Below are 13,298 nucleotides of genomic sequence, written 5' to 3' on the forward strand. Positions count from 1 at the left end.
TTCTGTGCCATGTTTAATGAATCTAAGCAGAGTTGTTTCAGCTTGTTAGATCAGACGTAGTTGGCGCTGTGTATTGACGTCTGTACGTTGCCTTCAATGGTGTCGGGTAATTTAGCGGATGAAACCGGGTCTGATGTTCCCACAGCATGTAAAACAGAGCCAAGGCAATTTTAACGTGGGTTGTTTGACGAGTCTTTTGGCCCGGTAGACACACGTCAGTCAGCTGTTCCTACTGCCACTAAAACACGATTGTTCCCGGGTTTTAACCGTTTTTTTGGCCAATGGGAATGCGGTACAGGTGGCTTGTATCTGTTGGATGATACTTTTAGTTTTAGTTAATGGTTTATTAAAGGTTTATAGTTTTGGTTTTTATGTTTAATTAATAATATAGTAAAACAGGCTGGCACAGTTAGTTTTGTTCATTTGTTTGTCTGTGGCCTTTCAGCAAGAGGGTGCTGCATGTGTTTGTTCTCTCTTGGTTCTCCAGCCTTATCCTAAAGTCCAAAAACATAACTGTAGGTTGACTGGTGTCTCTAAATTGCCCTTAGGGGTGTCTGCATGATTGTTTCCCTGTATTGCTCTGCGATGTACAGGTGGATAGATAGAAACATGTCTATTGCGACCATCGGGCATTCACGCCTCTCTCACTATTTGCTTGTGTTGTCTGGAAAAAGGGTAGTGATTCAGACGAGCGGCATTGCCGCATCAACGACGGGGCGAAATGTCACACGGTGGTGCAGCCAACAGCTTGTTGAAGCAACAGAGGAACTTCAACCCCCGTCTTGGTGTTGTGCAACCAGTGGAGAACAGAAAAAAAAAAAAACTGCCAACCGAGGGAAGTGAACACTCACTCTGGTCCACATGACTTTTCAGCCTCAAACGTATTGTGGGGGGGTGGTGGTCAGTATTCTTGGTTTTGAATTAGAGTATTGGGGATTTTTTTTCTTCCTTTTGTCATGCCACGGTTGTTCTTATCACAGCCATTTGACCTGTGACATCATGTACCACCTCGTCCCGTCCCCCCCAGACACACCTCCCTATGAACAAAAACCCCAAACTCAATACCCTTCAATCAAGGACTTTCTCTGTCCGTGTGACATTGTGTATGCTTCAGTCACTGCTCTACTTTCCCTGGACCCCCCCTCATGTAAATGCCTTGCAGCTCTTTTGCTCTCTATCCAGCTAAGCTGCTCTTAACGACACAAAGGCCTTCTTTCATCCACTTACACTCACTCATAATCCATTTTACCCACTAGATCATCCATGGATCACCCATTACTCGTACTGTACTTACACAAAGCAGCTGTACTGTTGCATAAGCGGGCAGTTTTTTTACTACGCTAGCTTTTTTTTAATGGCTTTCCAATGGAGTCTTCAAAAAAAGTTGGTACTGTAGTTTTAAGTTTTCCGTTTCTTATAAATGGCAACTGTGCCTTTGCAGGAAAGGCCTCCTCTCCCTGATGGCCTTTTTTATGGCTGTGGCTTGTGTTTCTGGGCAAGGTTTCAGTTTCTTTAGAAGACTTGTGTGTGTGTTTTAAAAGAAATGATGATGGCTTTCTGCTCATATGTGTTTCTGATGTTAAGTTTTAATGTTTTAGGTGTGTGTTTAAAACTAACCAGGATAAACAGCTACATTTAGCAAATGTGTTAAAGCGTCAGACTTTCAAATCAAGGAAGGTCTGTGAACAAATTGCTGCAGATTTCATTTTGTTAGCTTATCAGCGAGAGTCCCGTCCTCAATGCTACTGGGCCATCATTCATGAACGTGCTTTGATCCAAGCAGTCTCCATTGGAGCTCTGACCTTATGTGACGTTGGAAAAAGAACCTCTGCCCCACAGGCTTCAGTCATGTGTGAACTTTAACAGATTTGCTTTCATGAGTTAAGCTCCATGCAGCTTCCCTGTCCCTGCTGAAGAACCACAGCATGGTGCCGCCACTGCCGTGTTTCATGGTACAGACTGTTCTCCAGGCTATTTTTCCACCCCCACATAGTATTGGACTGGAGTGCAGAGGCTTTTATTGACAGTATTGCATAAAGACCAGAACTTATCCTGTCAACAGATTATCACCCAAGCTTCGCTTCTTTACAGCTCCTCCGGAATTACTGTGGGTTTTCATGGCTGCTTCTTTGATTATTGCTCTCACTGCCTGCCCTGTCATTTGGGGTGGACAGAAATGACTCTGCTGTCAGATGAAGGACTAGTGTGCAGTGAGACGTTCACAGCTTATAGGATTTTTTTAAACTAAGCCTGCTTTAAAACTGTCCTTAGCTGATTTTTTGTGGTGTTTTGCTACCATGGCGATTATGTTGACTAATTGTTAATTAAGTTGTTTTTTTTGTTTTTTATTGTGCACAATGTACACGATAACTTACAATAATTAGACCTATTAATGTATGCTGTAGCTTTACTAAATATAAACAATAAGTCAAAGAGGGTTTGAAAGCTTTTGCAAAAAAGACGCACTGGTTTTAAAAAGCTTTTAAACTCTCCCCGTCTGTGTTTGCAGGAAGGAGCAGACCATCTTGTCTCCGGTTAACTGCTGGAACCTACTGCTGCTGCAGGTGAAAAGGGAGAGTCGTGACCACGCCACTTTGTCTGACCTCTACCTCAACAACATCATTCCCAGGTTTGCGCAGATCAGCGAGGACTCAGGACGCCTCTTCAAGAAGGTAAAATGCTCTAACCCTCCGACACAAGCAAAATGAAGGCAGCAGAGGTGGCTTCATAACCCCCATTTACACTACCCTTTTGAAACCAGTCCGAGATTGGTCTGAGCACGGTAACGGAGAAAACCTTTGAGTGTAAATGGCAGCCAGAACTGAACCGGGTCGCGCTCGACACACCTGAACCACGCTAAAGTGGCACTAGGTCATCAATAGATCTCGGTTTAGTTGTGTTTAGTTGTGCTGCAGTTCTCTGATACCAAAGAGCGCATGAGTATACCGTGTCATGTCCTTACAGTCAGATTCTGTAGTCATGAAATTTCAGAGATTCATAGAAATACAAGCTTCCCTACTATGCCCGACGATTTCCACTGATGATTCTGTTTTGCAGTGTGATTAACCTTAACTTCTGTCATTGTTTCCTGCGTCTGTAAGCCCTGATTACACAAGTGTTTGTTATATCCACTCCCCAAAAGGCTCCCTTCTGCGCCTGACTCTGCACGAACTTTCTGAATGTTCCATGTGCCGCCATGTTGGTTTGCTTGTTTTCTTCTAGAAAGCAGTAGTACCGTAGAACGTCACAATCTGTGCTAGCGTGGTGTGTAAACGGTCATAAGGAACAGAGCTTAGCACGGATCGGTTTTCAGAGGGTAGCCTAAATGGGGCTATTAATCCATGGCGTGTTTCAGGCGTTTCCATCCATCTCTCTGGCTTCTGCTTTCTGTCCTAAAAGACTCAATGGCAGCTAGAATGTTAGCCTGGGCAATTGATAGTGTCTGGTTTCCTACAGGAATCTGCGTTTATCTTTGCTGCCCGGTCTGTGAGATAAAGCAGATAAGAACAGGAATTGTAGTGGGAGAGCAAAAACAGCAAAGGATTGGGGGGGGGGGGGTTTAAACGTGATGAAGCAAATACCAGAGTGCAGCTCTCCCCTGGGAGACGGCTGTTCCTCTCCAGGAAGGACGTTTCAGCATATTTGTTCTGCAGCAGTCTCACGGTGCCAGCGCCACTGCGGGAGGCACTCATTTTCCCCTCCAAAGATCAAACCTTGGCTGGGTTTTAAAGCGGAGTGGGTCGTACCAGAGTGTAGAGGAAGAATGCAGGGAATCCAAAACCCTCTCAGGTAGAGGAAGATAACTCTTCGGAGCAAGTGTGGACCATGAAGGGAAGTTGTGTCTGCATGTGTGGAATGCTGCTGCAGCAGCGGCTGATTTCCACCCTGATATGTTGTTTCTGAACCAGGCTTACGGCCTGATCCTGATACACCTAAACAAACCTACAAAAAATCTCTCTTTCCTTTCTTTTCTCTCGCTCTTGGTCATCGATGACTAATGGTGGATTCGTGGGTATTTTACTAAGGGTTGTTTTCATCTTATCTGGTTCATAAACAGCCTGTGAACAATACACCCACATAAAGCTCTAAAGTCTAATTAAGCATATAATGAGTCCATTTATAATGTTCCCAGTCAGCAGCAGTAATACCAGTAAAAGCCAGAGGCTATGTCAGTTTAACCACAGTTCATATTAGACAATGCAGTGTTGAAGGAGCTAACAATAATGCTGTTTGACTGAAGGATCTTAATCATTTGAGCTAACTACAGCTCACTTTATGCGTGTGTATATATATATATATATACATATAACACACACACACACACACACATATATATATATATATATATATATATATATATATATATATATATATATATATATATATATATATATATATATATATATATATATATATATATAAAACAGCATTTTTAAAGCTACAGTGTGTAATAATTACAGGGATATACAGTCAGAAATGTAATATATTATACATAACTATGTTATTTATCATCATCTACGAGCTCAGCCTCTTAACCTTAAAGGAATAGTACACCCAAAACATGATTAGCCTTCATTTTCTACTCACCTCCATGCTGAACAACACTCTGGAGTACTTTTTTGATATCTCAAATGCATCTGGAGATCTGGGAGGCTTCTTGCTGTCTGCTGACATTCAAATAATGGAGGTCCATGGCGCCCGAGACAGAAAGGTCCATAAAAGTCCACAAAAACGTGTCAATATTCCTCCATACTGCTCGTCCAATGTAATCCAAGTGTCCTGAGTGGGTAGCATCCAGAATTTACTCGAAACGAAGTCATTTAGAATGTTTTTAGAGCATAAACAGTAGTGTATAGGATTTCCTAATAGTGCCCCCATGCACGCTCACGATTCTACGGAAGCCGGCAGACCAAACCGGAAGAAAGTGCGCATTCATCGTCTGGTCTGCCGATAATGCAAGCGTAGAAGAAGAAATGTGCTGTTTACCTGTGCAAAGAAAGAAACAACGAAAGAAAAATGTCTGAGGTCTTCAGTGTTGAGGAAGAGCATGAGTTCTTTGCCGAGCTGAATGCGCTGGTTTGGTCTGCCGGCTTCCGTAGAATCGTGAGCGCGCATGGGGGCGCTATTAGGAAATCCTATACACTACTGTTTAGGCTCTAAAAACATTCTAAATGACTTCGTTTCGAGTAAATTCTGGATGCTACCCACTCAGGACACTTGGATTACATTGGACGAGCAGTATGGAGGAATATTGACAAGTTTTTGTGGACTTTTGTGGACCTTTCTGTCTCGGGCGCCATAGACCTCCATTATTTGAATGTCAGCAGACAGCAAGAAGCCTCCCAGATCTCCAGATGCATTTGAGATATCAAAAAAGTACTCCAGAGTTTTGTTCAGCATGGGGGTGAGTAGAAAATGAAGGCTAATCATGTTTTGGGTGTACTATTCCTTTAATATTTGCGTTGCCTTAGAATTCTCGTACTCGTCGTACTCGTCGTCTCCCGCTTTATCCGGAACAGGGTCGCGGGGGCAGCAGACTAAGCAGAGACTCCCAGACTTCCCTCTCCGCAGACACCTCCTCCAGCTCTGTTGGGGGAAGCCCTAGGCGCTCACAGGCCAGCCGAGAGACATAGTCTCTCCAGCGTGTCCTGGGTCGTCCCCTGGGCCTCCTCCCGGTGGGACGTGCCTGGAACACCTCCCGAGGGAGGCGTCCAGGGGGCATCCGAAAAAGATGTCCGAGCCACCTCAACTGACTCCTCTCGATGTGGAGGAGAACCGGCTCTACTCTGAGCCTCTCCCGAATGACCGAGCTCCTCACCCTATCTCTAAGGGAGAGCCCAGCCACCCTGCGGAGAAAGCTCATTTCAGCCGCCTGTATCCGCGATCTCGTTCTTTCGGTCATGATCCAAATTTCATGACCAAAGGTGAGGGTAGGAACGTAGACCGACCGGTAAATTGAGAGCTTTGCCTTTTCGCTCAGCTCTCTCTTCACCACGACAGACCGGTCAGCGTCCGCATTATTGCAGCAGCAGCACCGATCCGTCTATCGATCTCCCGCTCCATTCTTCCCTCACTCGTGAACAGGACCCCAAGATACTTGAACTCCTCCACTTGAGGCAGGGACTCTCCTCCAACCTGAAGGGGACAAGCCACCTTTTTCCGGTCGAGAACCATGGCCTCGGACTTGGAGGAGCTGATTCTCATCCCGGCCGCTTCACACTCGGCTGCGAACCGCCCCAGCGCACGCTGTAGGTCTTGGCAGGAGGGAGCCATCCGCAAAAAGTAGGGACGAGATCCGCTGTTCCCCAAACCAGACCCCCTCCGGTCCTTGGCTGCGCCTAGAAATCCTGTCCATAAAAGTTATGAACAGGACCGGTGACAGAGGGCAGCCCTGTCGGAGTCCAACATGCACTGGGAACAGGTCCGACTTAGTGCCGGCAATGCGAACCAGACTCCTGCTCCGCTTGTACAGAGAACGGATGGCCCCTAATAAAGGGCCCCCAACTCCATAATCCTGGAGCACCCCCCACAGTGCAGGACGATGGACACGGTCGAATGCCTTCTCCAAGTCCACAAAACACATGTGGACTGGTTGGGCAAACTCCCATGAACCCTCAAGCACCCTGCAGAGGGTGTAGAGCTGGTCCACTGTTCCACGGCCAGGACGAAAACCACACTGCTCCTCCTGCAGCCGAGGTTCGACAATCAGCCGGACTCTCCTCTCCAGCACCCTGGCATAGGCCTTTCCTGGGAGGCTGAGAAGTGTGATTCCCCGATAATTGGAACACACCCTCCGGTCCCCCTTCTTGTGGAGGGGAACCACCACCCCAGTCTGCCAATCCAGGGGAACTGTCCCCGACCTCCACACGATGTTGAAGAGACGTGTCAACCATGACAGCCCGACAACATCCAGAGCTCTAAGATACTCCCGAAGCCTTGCCACCGTGGAGTTTTTTGACCACCTCGGTGACTTCGGCCTGGGTGATGAACGATCCCAGCCCCAAGCACCCCATCTCTTCTTCCCCCACGGAAGGCGTGTCCGTCGGGTTGAGGAGATCCTCAAAGTATTCCTTCCACCGCCCGACAATATCCTCCTTCAAGGTCAGCAGCTCCCCACTCCCACTGAAAACAGTGTTAGCGAAGCCCTGCTTTCCCCTCCGCAGGCGCCGGACGGTTTGCCAGAATCGCTTTGAGGCCAACCGATAGTCTTTTTCCATGGCCTCTCCGAACTCCTCCCAGGCCCGAGATTTTGCCTCTGCAAACGCCCGGGCCGTGACACGCTTGGCCTCACGGTACCTGCTTGCTGCTTCAGGAGTCCCACAAGCCAGCCAAGCTCGATAGGACCCCTTCTTCAGCTTGACAGCATCCCTTACCATCGGTGTCCACCACCGGGTTCGGGGATTGCCACCACGACAGGCACCGCAAACCTTACGGCTACAGCTACGGGCAGCTGCATCGACAATAGAGGCAGAGAACAGAGCCCATTCGGACTCCATGTCTCCAACCTCCCTCGGAACCTGAGAGAAGCTCTCCCGGAGGTGGGAGTTGAACACGTCCCTGACCGAGGGTTCCAGCAGACGTTCCCAGCAGACCCTCACTACACGTTTGGGCCTGCCGAGTCTTTCAGGCTTCCTCCTCTTCCAGCGTATCCAGCTCACCACCAGGTGGTGGTCGGTGGACAGCTCCGCCCCTCTCTTCACCCGAGTGTCCAGGACATGCGGCCGAAGATCAGAAGATACGACTACAAAGTCGATCATCGACCTTCGGCCTAGGGTGTCCTGGTGCCAAGTGCACCGATGGACATCCTTATGCCTGAACATGGTGTTCATTATGGACAATCCGTGACTTGCACAGAATTCCAATAATGAGACACCACTCGGGTTCAGAGCTGGGGGCCCGTTCCTCCTGATCACGCCCCTCCAGGTGTCACTGTCATTTCCCACGTGGGCGTTGAAGTCTCCCAGTAGAATGATGGAATCCCCGGGAGGGGTGCTTTCTAACACCCTCCCCAGGGATGCTAAGAAGGCCTGGTACTCCGTACTGCCGTTCGGCCCATAGGCCGAAACAACTGTCAGAGTCCTCCCCTCAACCCGAAGGCGAAGGGATGCGACCCTCTCGTCTACAGGGGTGAACTCCAACACGAGACGGCTGAGCTGGGGGGAGACAAGCAGCCCACCCCCGCCCTCCGCCTCTCCGCGCGGGTCACTCCAGAGTAGAAGAGAGTCCAGCCTCTCTCAAGGAGCTCGGTTCCAGAGCCCTGGCTGTGCGTAGAGGTGAGCCCAACTATTTCTAGCTGGTATCGCTCCACCTCCCGCACAAGTTCGGGCTCCTTCCCCGCCAGTGAGGTGAAATTCCACGTCCCCAGAGCCAGTTTAAGCGCCCGCGGATCAGGTCGCCGAGGTCCCTGCCTCTGGCTACCGCCCAATCCACTTTGCACCGATCCCTCATGGTTCCCCTTGCAGGTGGTGGGCCCACTGGGGGATGCTCTCGCGTCGCTCCTTCGGGCTGGGCCAGGCCGGGTCCCGCGAGGAAGAGCCCGACCACCAGGCGCTCGCCAACGAACCCCAACCCCAGGCCTGGCTCCAGGGTGGGGTCCCGGCACTTGCCTCGCTGTTGTGCTCATCATAAGGGTTTTTGAACCGCTCTTCGTCTGACCTGTCACCCAGAGCCTGTTTGCCTTGGGAGACCCTACCAGGGGCATTTAGCCCCCGACAACATAGCCTCTGGGATCACCCAGGCACTGAAACTGAAACCCCTCCACCACGTTAAGGTGGCGGTTCAAGGAGGGGGCCTTAGAATTCGTTATTTATAATTACATAGGAGCGGGTCTCGCAGCCATGGAGGCAGACATCTTTGCGCTACGGCAGCGCAGAGCCAACAAACTAGCGATTGCGAGATCGCCCATTACGCTCGAGAGTAACTACGGCAAGTTGAGAGAGATGAACTGAGACGGTACTGAAATCTATACCCTACACAGACTAATGAAATACTATCTGTAAAATTATCTATGTAAACAAACCTCATCACTTGAGAAGGTAGGTGATGCGGACGTCGTGGAAGACATTTTGTCCCGTAACGCTCGCCGTACTGTTGGGGGGGAGAAGCGGTGGGGGGGAGATGTTCTTGTTGCTGCGGTCTGCAGTCTGGACGTTAGATGTCGCTGAAAATTACACACTGTAGCTTTAAAGAGAAAGTTAGTTGATTATTAATTGAAAGTGTTTTTAAGAGAAAAATCTTCAGCTCAGATGCTGATGGATGTTTTTTTATTTTTTTTATGTGGAGCTAATCAGGTTTAAAGAAATATCTGTATGTCATTTTGACCAGACAAGATGAGAATGGAAATGCAGAGAAGTCCAAAGGTCAGCCACTACTGTTTACAAGTAGGATAACCCTTTTCATTGGTCGCCGCCCCTTACCTCCTACAGCTCTGCAGTGCCTCAGTTTCCTTGATATCACTGTCGTTATTGCACCTTCTCTTAATCTGCTCTCTTGCTGCTTCTTAGTTTTTTTATTGGTAACCCTTATGAGGCAGTGCGGTCAAGGATCAGCAAGGTGAACGAAAAAAAAACAGCATCATCCACCGGTTCCAGATCCCTCTGAGGATTTTTATTTGGTACTCTTTACTCTGACAACCATCTTCCTGAGCTTCCAAGAACTCAGTGCTTCTATAACCGATTAGCAACACACTTGCACTTGAGTGGACCAGGCCACCATTAAACAGGAAGAAAGAAATAAAAGAGTCTAAAAGAATAAAATTCACTAAATTTATTAAATCAACATATTAGTTTCAGGTATAAAAAATGATCCATAGATTATTCCTTGGTGATCGCACTTTTCCTTTAAATGTTAAAAAAAAAAATTTATAGTGACTTTTTTTTTTTTTTTTACTGTGAGCTAGGGCTGGGCGATATGGAAAAAAAAACTATATCACGATATGGATTATTTTATATCACGTTAACGATATATATCACGATATACCACAACTGATGTTGCATTTTATGTTTTCTGAAGGGGAAAAAGTGAATGCTACAGCACCTTTGTGTGTAAACACAACACTCACAGGTGCAGTAGCCTTCACTTTTCCCCCCTTCAGAATAAACTATACTATCAGTGCGTCCAGTAATGGATGCGTATGCTGTAAAAGCACACAGTTCATTGGTGTAAGCATATTAGTAAAACCAATAATAGTAAAACTAGCGAACGCACAAAAGTGCATAGCAATGTCAGGCTCATACCTTGGGCGAGCATCACTCCGGTGTGGTCCTCAGGAAAGTACACGGTCTGTAGACACCGAGCGCGGAGGGTCCAGTCCTTGATGAAATGGATGGTGAGACTCATATAAGGCTGTGTTGCTCTACTCATCCACATGACCGTAGTCAACGCATAATGCGTCGCACCACTGCGTACCTCTCTCTCCACTTCAGCCCGACAACTAGCATATAAGCCAGGCAGCTCCACTTTACTGAAATGTTTTCGACTAGGCATCACATATCTGGGATCGAGTGTACGGACGAGGTCCCGAAAGCTGTCTTTCTCGACTATGTAAACGGGGGCCATGCCTTTACAGATATAGCGTGAAATAGCACCTGTGATCTGCTTGTGTCGCTGAGACGTCTTCTCATATTGTGATCCTTGGGCGAATGCTTCCTTAAGCTTCGGCTGTGAGAATTTCTTTCCAGTGCTTCCTGTATTTTCATCCCTTGTTTGTTTTGATCGGACTGGTTGTAGTTTCCCGTGTTCTTGTTCATGATTTTTCTTCAGGTGGTAAAAGAGGCCGGAAGTATTTGCATCAGCCGCTGGAACGGCTTTGCTGCACAGTTTACATATCGGCTGCGTTTGTTCTTTATCAGATGGCTGAAATCCGAAAAATAACCAAACAACCGAGCTGCCTCCCCTTTTGGGCAAAAGTGGTGTTTGTTGTGTCTGTGACCTGGCAACCGTTTCGGACTCTGTAACCGCTGCTGTGGTAACATCTTCTTGGGTGTCCATCATTCATTTTTTTTCAAGCCAGAAAGAAATTTCGCGGGCTCTCTCCGTCAGTAATGTCGCAAACGTATGGTGCAAAGCCCCGTGACGTAAAGCGGTGTAGTGTCGCAAAACCACGTTCTCTACACATTATCTTTTTATTCTCTTTTTTTTTTTTCGTTATATACATTTAGAGTTTGCATAGCAAAAACGCAAATGTTATATTAACAAATTATATTAAAATGTATATTAGCAGTAATAATAATAATAAAAAAGTTTATCACGATAGAAAAAATAGAGGAGAAAGGTCACGATAGACATGTTTCTCTCGTCCTCACGATATATATCGCCATATCGCCCAGCTCTACTGTGAGCTGTCTAATTCAGTCAATCTAAACAAACGAGCAATCATGAATGGATGAATGTGACTGTATTCAACATGTTTTAATGTAAGAGATATAAAAACAGTTTACCAAAGCATTGTTTTTGGCCTTGATATCACCCCTCTATGCTGTGAGAAATGATACATAATTAAGCTGTTTGTTTTGCTTTGAAAGATGAGTGTCACACTGCTTCCTGCTTTGATTAAGCAAAGTTAACAGATCTCTGACCCAGCTTTCTGAAGGACTGGTTTCATCAAACAGCTCTGGGTCTTGTCACTTTGGCAGCTGAGATAGTTGATGCTGATCTCACTTTGAGCTCATTAAGGAAATCAAGTTGTCGTTTTTATTACTTTCAGTAAATGCCAGTGGAGGTCTTTCTCTATGTTGCTTCTTGTAATATTAAGATGTTTAGTTTACAGTTTGAAGGTTTTTCTAAATATATTCCCTTTCATGTTAGATTTTTTAAAAATTATCCGATTCCCTTTCATGGATCTGCTTGTTGGGTTCAGTTTGTTCCTATTTGTTCCATTGCATGGCATCAGTTGTAAATGTCCTTCATGTAAACCAGTGTTTCTCCATCATTTTGACTCACAACCCCCAATTCAACATGCACTGCTGTCCATACTATCAGTATACGTGATCAATGGTCTCACCTTTATTTAATCAGACAAGCACTTGTGAACTCACTTCAGTATTTAGTCTCTATCTCAAGTGACTAACTTCCCGAAAAGACAGACGATGGTCGCTACATGCCATCGTTTTGCATTTAAAATGTAAACAAATAACAAACACTTTATTTTCTTTTTAAAGTCATAGGGAAATCATATTTAAATGTCAAATCATTCTGGCTTAAACATGTATATGTCATGATGGGTTCACTAAAAGCGACCCAAGAATGCAGAACACCACTGACGGACACAGGGATGAAAGTTTAACAGTTTATTTATGCACAAGCACACAGAATATACTGGTTCAGGTTCGGGGCCTGGATACTGGTTCACCGGAGTCTGCGTGAGAGATAGTTCAGTTAGCGTTGCCAACAGAGGTTTGATTTCCATAAGTTTACTGATTGTACCTTGAGGGTTCTTGAGGTTAGCTTTGGGAGAGTCTCTGTTGGATCTGGAGAAGAGTTCATCAGCAGAGTCCGTTTGCTGCTTCAGCGTCTCACGTCTAACATGAACAGACCTTGGTTTAGGGTTTCCCAGCTCTAGTCCAGAGCTGCTTGGAGGTTCTCTGTGATTCTTCGGGTTTGGCTCTGAGGGTCGGCTCGGCAGGTTAGCTCTTCCTGAGCTTTCACAGAGGAGGCACAGGTTACCTGGAAAACAGAGACAAGGATTAGAATCCAAGCTGGATTCAAAAGTCATCGAGTTACTCAGAGGATCTAGGCTTAAGCGCTGACCAACTGGAACAACACTGCGGCGTTGAGGCAAGGTCTGAAGACAGCTTAAGTAGTGGATCCTCTGATGATCTTGACGAGCTGCAGCTGTGCAGGAGGCTCCCTCAGAGGATCCAAGGCGGACTCTGCTGGAGAAAGGTGGAATTTCTCCAGCTCCCAACAGTATATAAATGTATTCTTTATCAGACGATATTGTCCCAAAATTTAGAACATTTCTATTAAAAAAAAAAAAAATCCTGTCTTAAAATCTTTTTTTTTTTCCCCTTTATTTTATGTAGGCCAGTTAGTTCTACGTCAGCCTGAACACCTAATTTCGGCCAATCACATATCAACGGTCATCTGTCAGTCAAATTTTTTTGGATATGTCGCAGCTAATATACGCAACAGTTGAAATAAGAATAATTTACTTTTCCATTGAGTTCTGTCCCAGTGTTCACAGGGATGGACGTCTGTGTCTTCAGCAGGCGTAGAGCTAACAGAACTGGCAGCGTTGCGAGGCAAGGACTCAAACATGTACGGCTGTAAGCCTTCTACATCAAACCAAGCTTCTGCTG

At 46.4% G+C, this 13,298-nt stretch overlaps 1 protein-coding gene across 3 annotated transcripts in view; it reads left to right on the plus strand.

Annotated features, from left to right (window-relative positions):
* Positions 1 to 13,298, plus strand: part of srgap2 (SLIT-ROBO Rho GTPase activating protein 2) — a 115,080-nt gene that overhangs the window by 66,902 nt on the left and 34,880 nt on the right. For all 3 annotated transcript variants that reach the window (XM_038298045.1, XM_038298046.1, XM_038298047.1), the window contains exon 3: positions 2,510 to 2,672. In XM_038298045.1, the coding sequence (XP_038153973.1) occupies positions 2,510 to 2,672 (163 nt within the window). The remainder of the gene's footprint in view (positions 1 to 2,509; positions 2,673 to 13,298) is intronic.

The sequence above is a fragment of the Cyprinodon tularosa genome, unplaced genomic scaffold, assembly GCF_016077235.1.
Source record: "Cyprinodon tularosa strain WSP-4 unplaced genomic scaffold, ASM1607723v1 ctg40, whole genome shotgun sequence".
Lineage (NCBI taxonomy): Eukaryota > Metazoa > Chordata > Actinopteri > Cyprinodontiformes > Cyprinodontidae > Cyprinodon > Cyprinodon tularosa.